The sequence below is a fragment of the Cetorhinus maximus genome, chromosome 22 (assembly GCF_964194155.1).
Source record: "Cetorhinus maximus chromosome 22, sCetMax3.hap1.1, whole genome shotgun sequence".
In the NCBI taxonomy this organism is placed as follows: domain Eukaryota; kingdom Metazoa; phylum Chordata; class Chondrichthyes; order Lamniformes; family Cetorhinidae; genus Cetorhinus; species Cetorhinus maximus.
The window spans coordinates 14,809,413-14,827,257 of record NC_135900.1 but is presented as its reverse complement, the minus strand read 5'-3'; the positions used below and the strand labels follow the sequence as shown (position 1 = coordinate 14,827,257).

Genomic DNA, 17,845 nt, shown 5'->3' with positions numbered 1-17,845 from the left:
GCACCCCAGCCTCACTAGCACCGGTGGACCTGAGCGTATGGCGTCTCTCCAGATCTAGGGCCTCCTGCTCAGGCTGGCTAAGCATCGCTACCTGGGCCAGCCCTTCACCAGCTCGCACCAGCTTGGTGGCATTATGAGCATTCTTCTCCTGAAAAGGAGAGAAGAGCATTGATTAGTGCTACTTGTACCTGGACTCTCTTTGTGGCTGGTCCACCCCAACCATAGTGGGACATTGCAGGGCTCCAGTGCCTACTCACCTCACTGCTGCTGAACATTCACACAAAGATGCCAGGCCTGTCAACCACCCCCCACCCCCTTGGCCAAATGCTGCCTACATCACATTAGGCACCACACAGTCTAACCTTCCATAGCAAGGAGGCGCAAGCACAAGGAGTGTAGAGGGCAGCAGATCGATCGGTGCCACACGACCTAGAAGCTCCCCTCCCAGCATGTCATCACCCTGACTTGGACATGTTCTGGAGTTCCAGCACTGTGCCAGGGTGCAGCTCCTCCAGGTTGCCCCCAAACCAAGAATGTGGGTCTCAGTGCACCACGTACTGCGGGTGCAGAGCCCATCTCTTCACCACCCTCTCAGGGTGATCTCGGCATGGGCAATATCTGCTGGCCCACCCAGCGAACGGCACATGGCGTCAATGATTCAATGTAGTCACTACACTCAGACTTGGGGTGGGCGGCAGGGGGGGAAGCCGACCTGCTGGGTTAGGTGACCAGTGCCAACATTGTCCTCACCCTTCCTGAGCACAAGTTGTTGAAGCGTTTGTGACACTGGACCCAGATGCGCCGCACCACGTCGCAGCAGCTCACCACCTCCGCCACCTTCTCCCAGGCACATTTGGCCATGTGGAGGGGTCTCCTCCTTCCGTCCAGGGTATGAGCACCTCCCGCTGTGCCGCCAGCTCCTGGAGGAGGGCAGCAAGGCAATCACTGGAAAAACGAGGGGCACAGTGTCCCCCTGCCCTACCCTCCTGCCTGCCCTGCTCACCAGCAGCGCCCTGGGGAGCTTTTCCACTGGCCGTGATTCGCAGCCTTTGAAAGGCTGCAGCAACCTTTTAAAACAGGCGGCCGGGTCACCATTGGACCCGACGATCATTGCAGTCCCGCCACCGCCCGCCCACTCCCGCTGTCCTCAGGAGACATGATTCACGCTGGGCGGGCCTTTATGGGTCCACCCACGTAAAATGGTGGCGCTGACCCGATCGCGGGCAGCGTCGCTCAGCTCCACATTCCCCTCCAAATTGGGAAGCATTAGTCTTTGAATTGTCCAAAGTCAGTGCCTCGTCAGTAATTCTGCATCCTCTTTCTACATGTCATCTTCGTTTTACCACAGGGTTTAGTCTCGGCCTTCTTTTTGACCTCACTGTTGGCCAAACTTCTCTCAGGAGAAATCTCACCTTGTCTTAGTTCGGTAGTTGAGCTACCCAGGACTTCATTATCTGCTCGCATCATTTAAAGTTCTATGACTTTTGCTTTCAAAGCCTCTTTAGCTTCATTTAGCTGATTCTTCAGCTCTTCTGTCTCCTTCTTATTTCTGTTGGCTTCCTCCTGGAAACTTGAACATTGCCGCGTCTTCTCTGCCAACTGGTTCCTCAGTTTGTTCATAGATGTTAAATTTTTCTTGTTTTTCTTCGTAATTTTCCAGAGGTACAAACCTTGACGTGAGGGATTCTTGTCGTGTGTGAAGGTCTTTCAACAGATTTTCCTTTTCTTTACGAAGCTCACCCACTTCATCTGGAATTCTGTCATTCAGCAGAGTCTCCTTGAGTTTCTTCTGCTGTTCTTCCATGTTGTTGTTTAAGACAGTCTTCATTTCTTCAGGCTGCTGAGTGCTTACACACTCCTTTTTCATCCTGATGCGGTCCTTGGACTTTCCAGGCTCTTTCTGAAGTACCTTGCCTTGTTCCTTTTTCAACTCAGGAACTCTTTCTGCTATTTTTTTTTTGGAAATCTCACTGGCCAATCAAGGTTAATTTCCCTCAACAAATTTCGACCTAGGAGGCTTGGTCCTCTGCCTTCTAACACCATCATCGGTAGCTGTGCCGATTGGTGTTTATACTGAACATTACTCTGTTGATATCTTTTACCTGGATTTCTTTGCCTGTGTACATTTTCAACTTGGCAGATGTTTGTTCAAAATTTAATTTTTGATCACCTTTATTGAGATGTCTGAAAGTGTGTTCTCCTATTACATGGTAGAAGCACCCGTGTCTACTTCCATTTTAAGGGTTTACCATTCACTTGCACTGTGACAATAATTGGCTCAGTCTTCCCAACTTTCATGCCGAATAATGAATAAATGTCAGAATTGGTTGTTTCTGGCTCTTCTACACTATAGGCTTCATTGGGCTTTGATTGGTGCCTGGAAGCCTTTTTAAATCTCGCTTTGCAATGTTTCATTACCCTTGTCCACTTCTGGGGCAAAACTAAAACTCTGCCTTTTCACATTGCCAATCATGAGGAGTATGATCATTTCCACGTATATAAAAATTAGTTTTTGACTCTGCTGGAAGCTGTTTCATCTAAGTTTTCGGTTAGCGGGGGGTATTTTCCGCTTCGTGGCAGAGTCCCGGCTTTTCGTGCTGCTTTCAGCTGACTGTTCCCGCCCAACCAGGGGAACGGGGCCATTCTCCACCCCTTCCATGAATCGCTTGTGAATCCCTTACAGCGTTTTCCATTGCAAGCGCTATTTCTAACGCTTTCTTAAAATCAAGATTCACTTCAGTCAGCAATCTTTGCTGAATAGCATCCTCCTGCATGCCACATACCAAACGATCCCTAAGCATGCACAAAAGATTAATACACAAGATAATACACAAGAGTTAGGGGTAATATATTAGCTTGGACAGAGGATTGGCTAACCAGCAGAAAGCAGAGAGTTGGAATAAATGGGTCTTTTTCTGGATGGCAAGCTGTAACTAGTGGGGGGCCACAGGGTTTGGTCCTTGGGCCCCAACTATTTACAATCTATATTAATGACTTGGATTCCGGGCTAGAAGGTACTATAGCTAAATTTGCAGATGACACCAAAATAGGTGGGAAAGTAAGTTGCAATGAAGAAATAAGAAATTTACAAATGGGTATGGACAGTTTAGGTGAATGGGCCAAAATTTGGCAGGTGGAGTTTAACATGGATAAGTGTGAGTTTATCCATTTTGGTCGGAAGAATAAAAAGGCGACTTATTATTTAAATGGAAAGAAACTTCAGAATGCTTCAGTGCAGAGGGATCTGGGTGTCCTCGTGCATGAATCTCTGAAAGCTAGTATGCAGGTACAGCAGGTAATAAGGAAGGCAAATGGAATTTTGGCATTTATTGCTAAAGGAATAGAATATAAAAATAGGGAAGTGTTGTTGCAACTGTACAAGGCATTGGTGAGACCGCACCTGGAGTACTGTGCACAGTTTTGGTCCCCTTGAGGAAGGATGTAGTTGCATTGGAGGCGGTTCAGAGGAGGTTCACTAGATTGATCCCAGAGATGCAGGGCTTGTCTTATGAGGAGAGATTGAGCAGTTTAGACCTACACTCGCTAGAGTTTAGAAGGATGAGAGGAGATCTAATTGAGGTATATAAGGTGCTAAAGGGGATAGTGTATAAGATGCTAAAGGGGATAGACAAAGTAGATGTGGAGTGGATGTTTCCCCTTGTGGGGCATTCTAGAACGAGAGGCCATAGTTTTAGGCTAAGGGGTGGTAGATTTAAATCAGAGATGAGGAGGAATTACTTTTCTCAAAGGGTCGTGAATCTGTGGAATTCACTACCTCAGAGTGCAATGGATGCCGGGACGCTGAATAAATTTAAGGAGGAGGTAGACAGATTTTTAATTAGTAATGGGTTGAAAGGTTATGGGGAGAGGACAGGAAATTGGAGTTGAGGCCGAAATGAGATCAGCCATAATCGTATTGAATGGCGGGGCAGGCTCGAGGGGCTGAATTGCCTACTCCTGCTCCTAGTTCTTATGTCATTCAGGATTTCACCAAAATCACAATATCCCACTGGTTGTTTTAATTTCACCACATAGGTAGCAATGGTCTTCCCTGGGGCTTTATTCTGTGAATTGAACCTGCATTGTGACTGAAGCTTAGGTTGAAAATGTCTCTTAATGAGGTCTACTAATTCACTGAAAGCCTTCAAATCTGGGGCGCTGGGGGCCGTCAAGCTCCGAGTTAAACTGTAGGTCTTGCTCCCACAAAGACTCAGGAGGATCACTCGCCTCTTTTCCTCCCCCGTGATTTTGTTGGCTTGAAAGCAGAACGCAAGACTTTCTACATACTGAGACCAGTCATCCGTGGCTAGTTCAAAGGGATCGATTCTGCCAAACTGTGGCATCTTGGATGAGCATATCTTCCTTTTATTTTTAATGAACTTAGATACTCTCAATCGCTGGGTGAGGGACAGTACCGGAGCTGATTTATCCTCGTCGCCAGTTTGTTATAAGGGTTGATTTTCCAGACAACTTTTTTTGGTGAACACATTTAACTTTATTTACAAGTCAGCAGCAGCAACTACACGTGTGTATCAAACTCTATAACTAAAGAAGAACTCCCCTCAGCGGTTCCCTGCACTGCTAACCCATTGGTTTACACAGATCATGTGACCTTACAACACAGAGTTATTCTTAAAGCTACAGTCCTACGTTTATCAAAACTATCATTACTACAACTCTGAAAGAGTATTCCACCTAGTCCCACTGCCCTGCCTTATTCCCGTAACCTTGCTATGTCAACTGATAATTTTAAATTGGGTGGATTTTTGTTCACCAAAGCTATTACGGTGTATTGTGCAAAGACTAGTTATGTCACAGATCAGCCAATATCTCATTGAATGCAGGGACTAACTGGCTTACTCCTGTTCCAATAGTGTATAAATCAAGTAGTTCAGGCTTCTGTCCCTGATTACCATCCATTAAGCCCATTAGAATAAATTAGATAGATACATGGATGGGAGAGGTCTGGAGGGTTATGGACTAAGTACAGGTCAATGGGACTAGCGGAATAATATTTCGGCACAGACTAGAAGGGCCGAATGGCCTGTTTTCTGTGCTGTAGTGTTCTATGGTTCTATGGAAAAATACGCCACGTAATGCAGCTGTTGATACCTCCCTTTCATTTGGGCTCGCACATGAAAATTTGAATGAGAGGGCATCTGTGGGGAGAGAAGTCATGACCTTCAGAAAAAAGGAGAAAAATCAAACACCGTTTATTTGTGTTGCCAAAACCGACGACCATCTTTAAAGCTTTGAGCGCAGCGATGGTTTGAGCCAAACAATATAAGTTTGTCAAGTCCGTGCGACTCCCAAGGTGAATCCTAGCTCCTGTAGGATTGGCGGAGAACAAACTGCAGCGAGACCTTGAAACATTACTGAGGAAGGTCACCTCTAGCAGGCCTTGATATCATTTGGCAAGATGTAATTTTGTTAATGAGCATGGGCAGACAGCTGGTGACTGCAGAATATTCATAAGTTGTGTGTGTGGGGTAATGGGATCAGCCAGAGCTGTATTGATTGGAGCCTTTGGAAATGAATGTGCAATTGCATTAAAACAATTTTTTTTTTTCTTTACCAGGCTTCCTCTCTGGCTGACCTTGCGACTAAGTTACAGTTCTGTTCTATTGAATATAAGGTCAGGGTTTATATTGAAACTCCAGCACTTCTCACTCGGCTATATTTCTTTACTTAACTTTGAAGTGAAAATCACACATGTCTAAAGATTTCGTCTCAAGCTTTACTATTCTAATTTACCTGGAATTAAAAGGAGAGATTAAATTGTTTGCCCTAAGCACTGATTAATGCAGGGCTGGTTTAAATTGGCTGGCATTGCAGTTTTTCTTCCCGCTGGATTTTCTCTGTTCCATCTCCTAAAGTTGTGGTCGCACTTTAATTTGCAGCAGTGATTTCCTGAATGGGCCAAGTTGTTGAGAATGCAATTACTTCGGTGATTTAAGTCACGACATGTGCAGTGAGATAATCCTTTGACTGACGTTGTATGTCTCCTCCTACTCTGTGTGTATTTATATTGAACTATGCCAAGCAGAAAATACCAGTCTGCTTTTTATGTTATTATTATACTCCCTGCATTTAAACAGCCTCAAATCAGGTGTACTGTTAATAACGCTTCACAAGAAAGCTACCCCTGAAAAGGCTATCTCAAGGAAGCCTTTTGAACATCTAGACGTCCACACAGGTTTGACTAATAGGCAAGGTAAAGAAGATTTGGCTTAACATTTTGTTTAATCACATCTTTCTAAAATGACTTGTCTTTGCTTCTTCCAGTTAACCAAGAACAAGGAGAAGTCTAAGATGCCACCACCAGCGCCAGCCCAGGAATATATTCCCCCAGATGGTGACTGGGGATGGGCTGTGGTCCTTGGAGCTTTTATTTCGATTGGATTTTCCTATGCATTTCCCAAAGCCATAACTGTGTTCTTTAAGGAGATTCAGGATATCTTTGACAGCTCATACAGCGAGATTGCATGGATCTCTTCAACGACACTAGCTGTTATGTATGCTGGAGGTAGGTTGATAAACCTTTACTACATTGAACGTGGCAACCAGCTTACACCAAGTGTTTCTAACGTGAAAGGGAGCACAATTGATATAAGTTTGCTGAAATGCATTCGTTCAAATTCTGAAATTCTAGGAAGGAAGCATATTCAACAACAACAGCTTGCATTTATATAGCACCTTTGACATTCAGAAAGAAAAAAAAAATAATGTTGTGCATTTGAACAAAGATACTTCAATTATAATGCCCATCTTTGATGTGGATACGATACACATACAAGGCGATATATTGTGCTGCTCCCGTGAGCGGGAAGCAAGGCGGGTGGGGAAACGTAATTGAATGGGAGACTTCCCAACAGGGGGATGAACTTTTGCAACTAAATCCAGGGAAGTTTGAAGGCGGGAGGAGCTTCCTGGCGGCGGGCATCAGGAAGCGCATTTGTATGCATCTGCATGACATGCATGTTGATTAAAAGGCCAGCTCGCCAGAATTATGTTCCCCTTCCTAATTAAGTTATGGCCGAGCAAGAAATATGTGCCTTCAGTTCTATGACTGCATAGAAGCGGCGTGCAGCAGGCGAGGTAGTCAACTTTCTGGACTTGGAGTGAGCAGGGACTATTTTTTTTTTCTCTTTGGGGAGAGTTGCTCAATGAGGCGTTGATCGGGTGGTGGCATCCCAAGGGAAAGCAGGGGTTAGCTGCCCCGGGGTTGTGGGAGGTTGGTGGTGACAAAGTGCTGATTAGGAACCTCGTAGATCCCAGGTAAATGGTCATGGCTGATAATGGGTTCGGCGGTACGTCTATAATGGCAAGGCAAGGGTCTCTTGAATGTGTTTCGAGGGTAATGGAAGGAAACCCAATAGGATCTGAGTGAGGGCGCGCGGACATGGTTTTCATTACCTGGTCAATGCTGCTGCCTCCATGCACGTAATGTATGAATGAGAAGAGAACTCACCTGTGGTCGTCCAGGATGGGTGTCGCTATGGTGGGGTGGTGGGGAGGCCAGGGCTATACTGATGCTAGCTACAAGGCTTCCCATTGGCTCAAATGCTCAGGGCCAAAGGGACAGCATAAAAGAATATGCTGGTTAGATGGATCACTGCAATTTGTGCACAGATCTCTTGAGACATACATGGCGGCACAAAACAACACTGCCCTTCTTCTGGCTGTGGTCCAACTAAAGAGGAGGCAGCGGGTGTGTCAACATCCTGCCCAACCCTGCAGCGGGATTCGCCGTGCTCCTTGCACATGCATATCTAATGAGCTGACCAGCACGAGATGCCATGTGACCAGCCGTCCCGCCCCTGAGCGGAGATCATGCTCGCTTTCGTTCCCACCTCCCAACATGTACCCCAGACCATGAAGATTCTGCCCATAGTACATGTAGTTTCAAAGTAATTTCACATTTTGAGAACATTTAACATTGAGGATTGTGGAATGCTACTCCTGTGAGGTCGGTCTTGTCCGCCCTTCATATATAATCAGAATCCATTTGAAATTGTGGCTTGTAAGGCGAGATTGAGGGTAGGTGTGGGCTCCTCAAGAGTTTCGTTGATTGTCTGAGTCATGTTGATGCTTTCTGAATCAAGAGTTGGTACGGTCAAATTATATAGTGCGCATATTTTTGTGTTCTTAACTCCAGTAACGAATAACAATGATAATGTTGCTCTCTTTGCATTTGACCTGATTCACCTGGCATTAATCCCCCTTTTGCTTTTACCGCATTGGCACCATTGGCAGCCTGGACTGTGGTGAGAGCACCATTTGGTGAGTAAAGCAGAATGGAGAACTATCTCAGGAACTGACATTTATCCTGGTTACTGATAGCGACAAAGCTGGAGCTGTCATCCCCAACAGCTTGTCCCGCTCACTGGCTTTCCCCAGCGTCTTTCCCACTGGGCATCACCAATGCCTTGTCGCACTGGGCATCATTTTTCCCAGCCCACAGCCCGGATGAGTCCTCATCCCAATGATATAGGTGTGTTTTAGAATTTTCACATTTCTGGCCTGCGTAGATCTTTTTCGAACAACGGAATAAGTTGGCAGAAGTTGCCAGAATTGTGCATTACCACTTGGCCATGCACATTGCCGTTTTCAGAATCTATCCATTGGTAGGGCACATGCTTCAATATATACTATCTATCTAACCACACCTCGGACATTGATTCCATTTAACCTACAACTGAAGAACTATCTTGATGGTAAAGGCTATGGTATCTTACACCAGTCTTTTCCCCAAGACCTATTTACTGTGCCACCATTATGTTTAGCTGCTCAGTGCAAAGAAGTTCTTATTTTTCAGGCATGGATGGACTTAAGGAGAAGCTAGAAGAACGCATGAGGGAGAAAGGAATAGAAAATTATGCTGCTAGGGGGTAGATAAAGAGAGCTGGGAGGAGAATCAAATGGAGCCTAAGCACCAGCATGGATCGGATGGGCCGAATGTTTCTGTGCTGAACATTCTATGTAATTAATTGCTAATCAATTAATTGTTAATTGCATTCCATGTAATTAATTGCTTTCAACAAGATAACAAGGAATTTCTGTTGGCTATCCATTATATATTACCAATGTTACGATTGGGAGGTTTATGAGTTTTCAGGCCCTGCCCGCCGCTGGGATCTTCCAGTCCCGCTGAAAGTCAATGGACTTTTTGCTTGGCCCAACACATGCCCTTCAGCGGGTCCCATTTTGGTGGGGCTGGAAATTCCTGGCCTATGTCTTTTGGTGTATAAAAGTGTTAATGCTTGGGACTGTATCTTTAAATTCATGGTAAATGAAAGGAATCATGTGACCTGCGTTGGAGCCTGCTTGACAGTGAGCCTGGGTGGTTTAATTGTTAGAGATCAAAAGAGACTCAGGTTGTTTTATTTAGAGGGAGATGCAAGGTATTTCCACTTCAAGACAATGACAGCGGTTTCTACACCCATAATGAGGACTCCCCAAAGGACCCAGAAAGGTTGTGTTGTGAACTATTCCTTTAGATATAAGATGGAAGCAGGTTGGGAATAAAATTAATTGGTTAGCATTTCTACTTAGATACAAAACTAATGAGTTTCCTGTTGCCATGGAGAAGAGGATAGAGGGAGCCGTTTTGAGATTGGGTCGCAGGCTTCCCTATAAACCCAGAAATATCACAAATTGGACAGCAGGTTTGGAGTTGGAGTATTGCCTTGTGGGGCCTGCAGCCAACTGGGAGGTGGAAAGCAAAATAAATAGTCAGCCAGGCCTGAGCCTTAAACAGAGAAAATGCTGACCCTATTGTTTGCCACGCAGAATGAAGGTGGGAGCTCACAATCAGTTGACGACCATGTTTGCGAGGAGTCGGAACAAGGTTGGAGAGTTCACCCAACTGGAGCTAGAAGGAGAATCTCCAGGAAAACTCTTATTGTGAAAGATAGTACTGGGAAAGGGAAAAAAAAAGCTGAAGTCAAACCTTTGGGAGCTGTGAATCACAATGTGGATTGGTTTCGGGAGGATTGGATGTCTAATTAAGAGACCAAGTAATATAACAAAATTGGGGTTTTCAGTTGTCATTAAAAGTAGAAAGGGGCAAATTCTGTTTGTTATTTTAAAGTATAAATTGCCAACGAAAAGAAAGTAGTATTTAGCCAATAGTGTTTTTAGTCATTTTATACAGTAAAGTGTTTTCAAAATGTGGAATCTTGTCATGTATTTTTTTAGAGTCATAGAGGCCTACAGCACAGAAAAAGGCCCTTCAGCCCATCGAAACTGTGCTGTCAAACCAAGTACCTAACTATTCTAATCCCATTTTCCAGCACTAGGCCCATAGCCTTGTATGCCATGGCATCCCATGGATTTCGTAACTAATAGCTGGAAGTTTGAATTCCTCTGTCGTACTTATCTGTCTCTACAGAGATCATAGCATTAGAAAAGATTAAATTGGTAAATGATTATCCAGTGTTATCTGATGTAAGTTGGTGGTTTATTTGATATAATGGTTACACTTTAACTTGGATAACGTGTTTGGTAATTTCATTCTTAAATTATCTATTGTGTTCAACTTTACCTGGCCAGCTTTAAATTGTTCACATGCCAGCATCTACTGGCTCAATTTTGGGCAGGACGCCCTTCTGTCTTCGATCAGGGTCAAATAATAGCAGATGTATAATTAAATTAGTTTAATTTGGAGCAAAGTATTTAAATTCACCATTGCAGTTTGAGAGGACAGATTGGGTATGGAGCAGTATGATTTCTTTTACATATTACACAGGCAGGAAAAGGGGCTTCTTTTGTGAGGTAAACCAGCCTTCAGCTGTTGCTACAACATTTATATTGCGTAATGCATTTCCCCATGGGTTAATTCCATTGCTATTTGTTCTTTATTACAATACTTCTATCAAATGAAAACAAGGAGATAGATGCTACCCAGGTCATAGTGACAGACGAGGAAACTGTCACTGGAAGGGTTCAAAATTGATAAGGAGGAAGTGTTGAATAGACTGTCGGCACATAAAGTTGACAAGGCACCGGGACTGGATGAGATGCATCCAAGGATATTGAAGAAAGCGACAGTGCAGGGGCACTGGCCATAATCGTTCAGTCTTCCCTAGACTCCGTGGTGATGCCAGAGGACTGGAGAATAGCAAACATGACACCCTTGTCCAAAAAAGGTTGTAAGGATAAGCCCAGCAATTACAGACCAGTCAGTTTAACTTCAGTGGTGGGCAAGATTCTAGAAACAATTATTTGGGATAGAATTAGTCATCACATGGAAGAATATGGTTTGATAGGGAAGAGCCAGCATGGATTTCTAAAGGGGAAATTGTGTTTAACTAACTTGCTGGAGTGTTTTGAAGTGGTAACAGAAAAGGTCGATGAGGGTAATGCTGTTGATGTGGTGTACATGGACTTTGAAAAGGCATTTGACACTGTGCTACATAACTGACTTGTGAGAAAAGTTATTGCTCATGGAATAAAAGGGACAGCAGCAATGTGGATACAAAATTGGCTGAAAAGTAGGAAGCAAAGAGTAATGGTCAATGGATATTTTTCAGGCTGGAGGAAGGTTTGTAGTGGAGTTCCCCAGGGGTCAGTATTGGGGCCCTTGCTTTTCCTGATATATATTAATAATCTAGATCTTGGTGGGCAGGTGACAATTTAAAAGTTTGTGGATGATACGAAGCTTGGGAGTGTTGTAAACTGCGAGGAGGACGATGTGGAACTTCAGGAGGATATAAACAAGTTGGTGGAGTGGGCAGATAGGAGACAGATGAAGTTCAATGTGGAGAAGTGTGAGGTGATGCATTTTGGTAGGGAGAACATGGACAGGCAATATAAAATAAGGGGTGAAATTTTGAAGGGGGTGCAGGAGCAGAAAGATTTGGGTGTATATGTGCATAGATCATTGAAGGTGACAGAACAGGTGGAGAGAACAGTTAATAAAGCGTATAGTATCCTGGGCTTTGCTAATAGGGGCATAGAGTACAAGAGCAGGGAGGTTATGCTGAATTTGTATAAGACACTCGTTAGGCCTCAGGTGGAATATTGTGTACAGTTCTGGGCACCATGTTGTAGGAAGGATGTGAACACATTGGAGAGAGTGCAGAAGAGGTTTACAGGAATGGTACCAGAAACTTCAGCTATGAGTATAGATTGGAGAGGTTTTTTTTTCATTCATTCACGGGATGTGAGCTTCGTTGGCTGGGTCATCATTTATTGCCCACCCCTAGTTGCCCTTGAGAAGGTGGTGGTGAGCTGCTTTCTTGAACCGCTGCAGTCCATGTGGTGTAGGTACACCCACAGTGCTGTTAGGAAGGGAGTTCCAGGATTTTGACCCAGCGACAGTGAAGGAATGGCGATATATTTCCAAGTCAGGATGGTGGGTGACTTGGAGGGGAACTTCCAGGTGGTGGTGTTCCCATCTATCTGCTGCCCTTGTCCTTCAAGGTGGTAGTGGTCGTGGGTTTGGAATGCTTTCCTTAGAGAGAAGAAGGCTGAGAGGAGATTTGATGTTCAAAATCATGAGGGGGCTGGACAGAGTAGAAAGGGAGAAGCTGTTCCCACTCGTAAATGGATCAAGAACGAGAGGGCACAGAACTAAAGTGATTTGCAAAAGAAGCAAGTGTGATGTGAGAAAAAAACTTTTTCACACGAGTGGTTCGGGCCTGGAATGCGTTGCCTGGAAGTGTGGTGGAGGCAGGTTCAATCGAGGCATTCAAGAGGACATTGTTTTTATTCAAATAATTATCTAATGTGCAAGGGTACGAGGAAAGGGCAGGGCAATGGCACGAGGTCATAATGCTCATTTGGAGAGCCAGTGCAGACATGATGGGCTGAATGGCCTCCTTCTCTGCCATTAAGATTCTGTGAAGCTAGCTGATGGAATTAAAACCAGAGGACTCAATTTCTGCATGGTTTCTTCAATCTCCAACACTAACTTGAGTGGAAGGCTGATGAAACCCTTGTAAAACTGGCCTAAACTCTTCAAGTCACTCCTCTAGCACTTGTGTCAGTCCTCCAATGAAGTTAAGGTGAAACCTGCAGATAGCCCTGTGGAATGGCAGAGCCAAGGACTTTGGGATGTATGTGGGACTGAGAAATCCCTAATTATCCAGAGAAAGTGTATCAGCAAAGGTTGATTCTTTTTAAAAAAATTGTTCATGGGATGTGAGTATCACTGGCAAGGCCAACATTTGGTGCCCATCCCAAATTGCCCTTGAGAAGGTGATGATGAACCACTTCCTCGTTCCATTGCAGTCCACATGATGTATGTACACCCAGTGCTGTTAGGAAGGGAGTTCCAGGACTTTGACCCAGCAACAGCGAATTAACGCGCAATGTATTTCCAAGTCAGGATGATGTGTGGCATGATGGGGAACTTGCAGGTGGTTGTGTTCCCATGCTTCTGCTACCTTTGTTCTTCTAGGTAATGGAAGGCAATGACGATCTCCAGCAAGAGAGAATCTTAACCATCCCCCCTTGATGTTCAATGGTATTACCATCGCTGAATCTCCAACCATCAATCTTCGTTGGCCAGAAACTGAACTGGACCAGCTATGTAAATACTGTGACTAAAAAAGCAAGTTAGAGGCTGGGGGTTCTACAGTGTAACTCATCTCCTGGCTCCCTAAAGCCTGAACACCATCTACAAGGCACAACTCTGGAATGTGATGGAATACTCTCTATTTGTTTGGATGAATGTAGCTCCAACAAAATTCAAGAAGCTCGACACACAATCCAGGACAAAGGAATTGATCAGCAGTTCATCGACCATCTTAAACATTTAGTCCCTCCACCACTTGCGCACAGTGGCAGCAGTATGTACCATCTACAAGATGCACTGCAGCAACTCACCAAACCTCCATTGACAGCACCTTCCAAACCAGGGACCTCCACCACCTAGAAGAACAAAGGCAGCAGTAGAACACCACTACCTGTCGATGGGTCAAAACCCTGGACCCGTCTCCCATAATGGATTTACCTACACTGCATGGACTACAGCAGTTCAAGAAGGCAGCTCACCACTACCTTCTCAAGAGCAATTAGGGATGGGCAACAAATGCTGGTCTTGCTAATGATGCTGAATTAAAAGAAAAGATGTGACAGGAAAGCAGTTAACGAAAGATATTAAGTGTGAAATGTAAGTTAGTGCTCTTTATAGCAGTTTGGTTCTCGCCGATATTTTACATCACACCTACAGAACTTGATATACATTTTTAGGACTTTCCCGCAGGAGATGTTCAGCTCACCGCCCAGGGATGGAAATGAAAAGTGGATTGTTCTTACAATGGGTGGCTGATCTGCCAGGGCAGCCCCTTATACAGCTGTGGGGGGGCAGTTGAAAATCTACCCCAAAGTATATTTTCCTTGGTATGTTTTGAAGATACCTGTATCTGAGCTATGTAGCTTTGATTCTGTGGGCTGCATTTTCTTTGCTTTCTGTATTTGCGCACTATAACAACAGGCCTTTTCTGTTTCTCTTTTAGGAGTTGATTTTGATCCTTTTCAAGTTGTATACTAATGATATTGTAAGGAATTCAAGATTTCAGTGCAGAATTTTCTGCTGCAGTTGTCTCCCCACAGAACTTTAAAAAGAGAAGACCATTTCCAATAAGTGCTACAAAATACAAAATAGGCTTAACATATGAGGAACGTTTGAGGACTCTGGGTCTATACTCGATGGAGTTTAGAAGGATGAGGGGGGATCTGATTGAAACTTACAGAATACTGAAAGGCCTGGATAGAGTGGACATGGGGAAGATGTTTCCATTAGTAGGAGAGACTAGGACCCGAGGGCACAGCCTCAGAGTAAAGGGAAGACCTTTCAGAACAGAGATGAGGAGAAACTTCTTTGGCCAGAGAGTGGTGAATCTATGGAATTCATTGCCACAGAAGGCTGTGGAGGCCAGGTCATTGAGTGTATTTAAGACCGAGATAGATAGGTTCTTGATTGGTAAGGGGATAAAAGGTTACGGGGAGAAGGCGGGAGAATGGGGTTGAGAAACTTATCAGCCATGATTGAATGGCGGAGCAGACTCGATGGGCCGAATGGCCTAATTTCTGCTCCTCTGTCTTATGGTCTTATGGTCTTACAAACGCTATGAACTGTTTCTATTGAACTTTGCAGATTGCTTTTTATCAGTTCATGTTCCAGAGAGCAATTGCAAAAGCAATAATGATGTGAAGTTCTGCGTAAAGCAAATGCAGGGTGAGTAGTAAGCTACAGCATTCAATCTGTCAAGCACACATTAATCTGCAGGCATTTGCCATCTTAAAAATATAGGCAGCTGACCAGGAACTGAGAGTTCTACACAATCGTATGGTTTTCCAATGTGTTGCAGATCAATACTGAAAAAGAGAACGTGAGCTTATACTCGTGCAGCACCTTTCATGAGCTGAGGATGTCACAAAGTGCTTTACAGCCAATTAATTACTTTTGAAGTGTAGGCTCTGTTGTAATGTAGGAAATGGAGCAACCAATTTGTGCAGAGCAATGCCCCAGAAAACAGTGATAATGTGATAATGGCCACGTTTTAGTGGTGTTGGTTAAGAGATAAATATCGGCCAGGACACTAAGGAGAACTCCTCCGCTGTTCCTCGAAATTGTGCCACGGGAACTTGCATGCCCATCTCAAGAGGGCAGTTGGGCCCTCAGTTTAACATCGAACCTAAAAGGGAGCACCCCTGACAGGGCAGCACTCCCTCGGCACTTCACTGAAGTGTTAGCTGAGAATTTGTGCTCAAGACTCTGAAGTGTGGCTTGATCCACAACTTTCTGTTCCAAGAAGGGAAAATGCTACCATTGAACCAGAGCTGCCTCTTGCTACAGGATTTTGCTCACGGGCTTCAGGACCCTTCATCAGGCTCAAATGGGGCCCACACTGCGTGGGGAATAGTTACTCATTGTGATTTTCCCCAAATTGGCCAATTACTGGACAGACGGTGGGCTTGGCATCCAATTCAGGATGGAGACTGGGCTCTCAAAGCTGGAGTGCCAATTTGGAGGCTCTGAAATTTGGAAGCAGCAACAGGATGTCATGGTGGGTAAGTGAGCGAGAGGGCGCATCAGGATGGCAGGGAGGGCTTCGAAACCTGTAGTTGCAATGCCCACTGCTGCCTTAGCAGACCTGGAGGCCGCAAATTCCAGTCCATCTCTGACAATATGCCTCAATAGGCCCTTAACAGGCCCTTAACAGCCACTACCGCTTGCTGGCAGATAGCCCTGCCAGGACCCCCATTTCACTTCTGAGAAAATGGCCTGGGGGTGGGATGGAGCCAAGAAACAGGCAGGTTGGCTGGCAGTGTGAAATTCCGAAGATGCCCACCTCTAATTGGGGTTAAAGATTCAGCCCCTGGATGTGGAGTGCTGTGAATATTGCAAACTGATAACAAAACTTGAAAGTCTGTTTGGAATTGCCTGGTTGTCTACAAGGGGTCAAAGCGAAATTTAGGACACAGAGTTCCTGAACTGACAACATGTCTCATTATTTTCATTCATTACTTCCAGTGGGAGTGGACAGATAGCTAAATGAGCATGAGTCCAGCCAAAAGATATGTTGAGCAAGTGATGACCTTTACTTATCTTAGGACGATAACATGATAGTCTGGTTATACTTGGCTTGAAATAGACAAACCCATTCTGCAACTGTTGGGAGTACTTGGTATCAAAGCATGGGGAGAATTATCCAATGCAATGGTGTGTGATACCCCCTCATTTAAAAACACTATTAAACTGCAGTGTTTGCATTCACTGCTGTTTTATCGTTTCTAAGTTCATGGAAGGATTGATGGACAAGGATTGCTGGCTGTTTGCGTGTGCACCTTAGCCTTGTCATTGAGTCAATCAGTTGTCGGCAGAAGAACCGATCAGGAGAAGGAAAGTGTCAGGGGATGGGACTTTGAACAAAACCCCTGCATCTGACTGATAGCTTCATCTGCTCAGGGCTATTTTTTGACCGATTGATGTATTTCCTGCAGGTTTAATTTCACCCCTGCCATTCCTCATGTTGTCTCTCGTCTTCTCCAGCAGGGGCTCCGCTCTCATCACAGCGGAATCCCCAGCCCAAGCATTTTAAAACCTCGGGTCGCAGGGTTGTTTACTGCATTTGAAAAGTAATGAACAAACCTCAAGTTTCAGGGGCATTGAAATGGCTGGAAGAGGATCAGCCGCCTGTTATCCACCTCACCAGATTTTTCTTTTTTATTAAAGTCAGTGGAATTAGAGTTAGGCTATTGAGGAGTAGTTTCTCACATAGGCGAGTGGAAGTCTGGACTTCTCTCACTCCAAGGTGTCACTGCAGCCGTGCCAACTGAAATTTTCAAGGGTGAGATTGACAGATTTTTATTAGGTAAAGGTATTCGGGGATAAAGAGCTAAGGTCTGTAAATGGAGTTGAGTTACCGGTTTGCAGTGATCTTTTTGAATGACACAGCAGTCTAGAGGGGCTGAAGGACCTTCTCTTTCTCCTATGTTGCCTGCTATTCCATTCCACCATGCATTCATTCAACATTCTGAATTCCATCTCCTGTTGCTTGGTTCACTCCCTACCAGATTGAGTGATTGAGACCATGGTCCATATTTTGCTGCAGCAGTGCAGCTAACGCCTTACTTACCTAATATTTTTTCCTTAATATGATGGCCGCTGTTGGGAATGGGTTCAGGAACCAGCACACCAGCTGGCCTCATTATTTTCGGGCCTAGTCTGCCTCCGTTCCTGATCTCGGCGGGGCCTGAAAATTCTGCCCAATATTTCAAATGTGCTCAAATGGCTGCAAACCACCTCGGGATCTCCAGAGGTCATGAAAGGCACTATATAAATGCAAGTCTTTCTTTCTTTTTAAACCTGCAAAATTAAAGGAAAAAAACC

General features: G+C 44.7%; 1 protein-coding gene across 3 annotated transcripts in view; it reads left to right on the top strand.

Moving 5' to 3' along the window:
• Positions 1-17,845, top strand: part of LOC144696487 (monocarboxylate transporter 2-like) — a 158,260-nt gene that overhangs the window by 56,388 nt on the left and 84,027 nt on the right. The window contains exons 2-3 of one of the 3 annotated variants that reach the window (XM_078567839.1): positions 5,579-5,635; positions 6,286-6,526. In XM_078567839.1, coding sequence (XP_078423965.1) covers positions 6,313-6,526 — 214 coding nt within the window. In that variant the 5' untranslated portion in view covers positions 5,579-5,635; positions 6,286-6,312. Of the gene's footprint in view, positions 1-5,523; positions 5,636-6,058; positions 6,197-6,285; positions 6,527-17,845 lie in introns of those variants that run through there. The other 2 variants (XM_078567837.1, XM_078567838.1) reach the window with 2 other exon arrangements.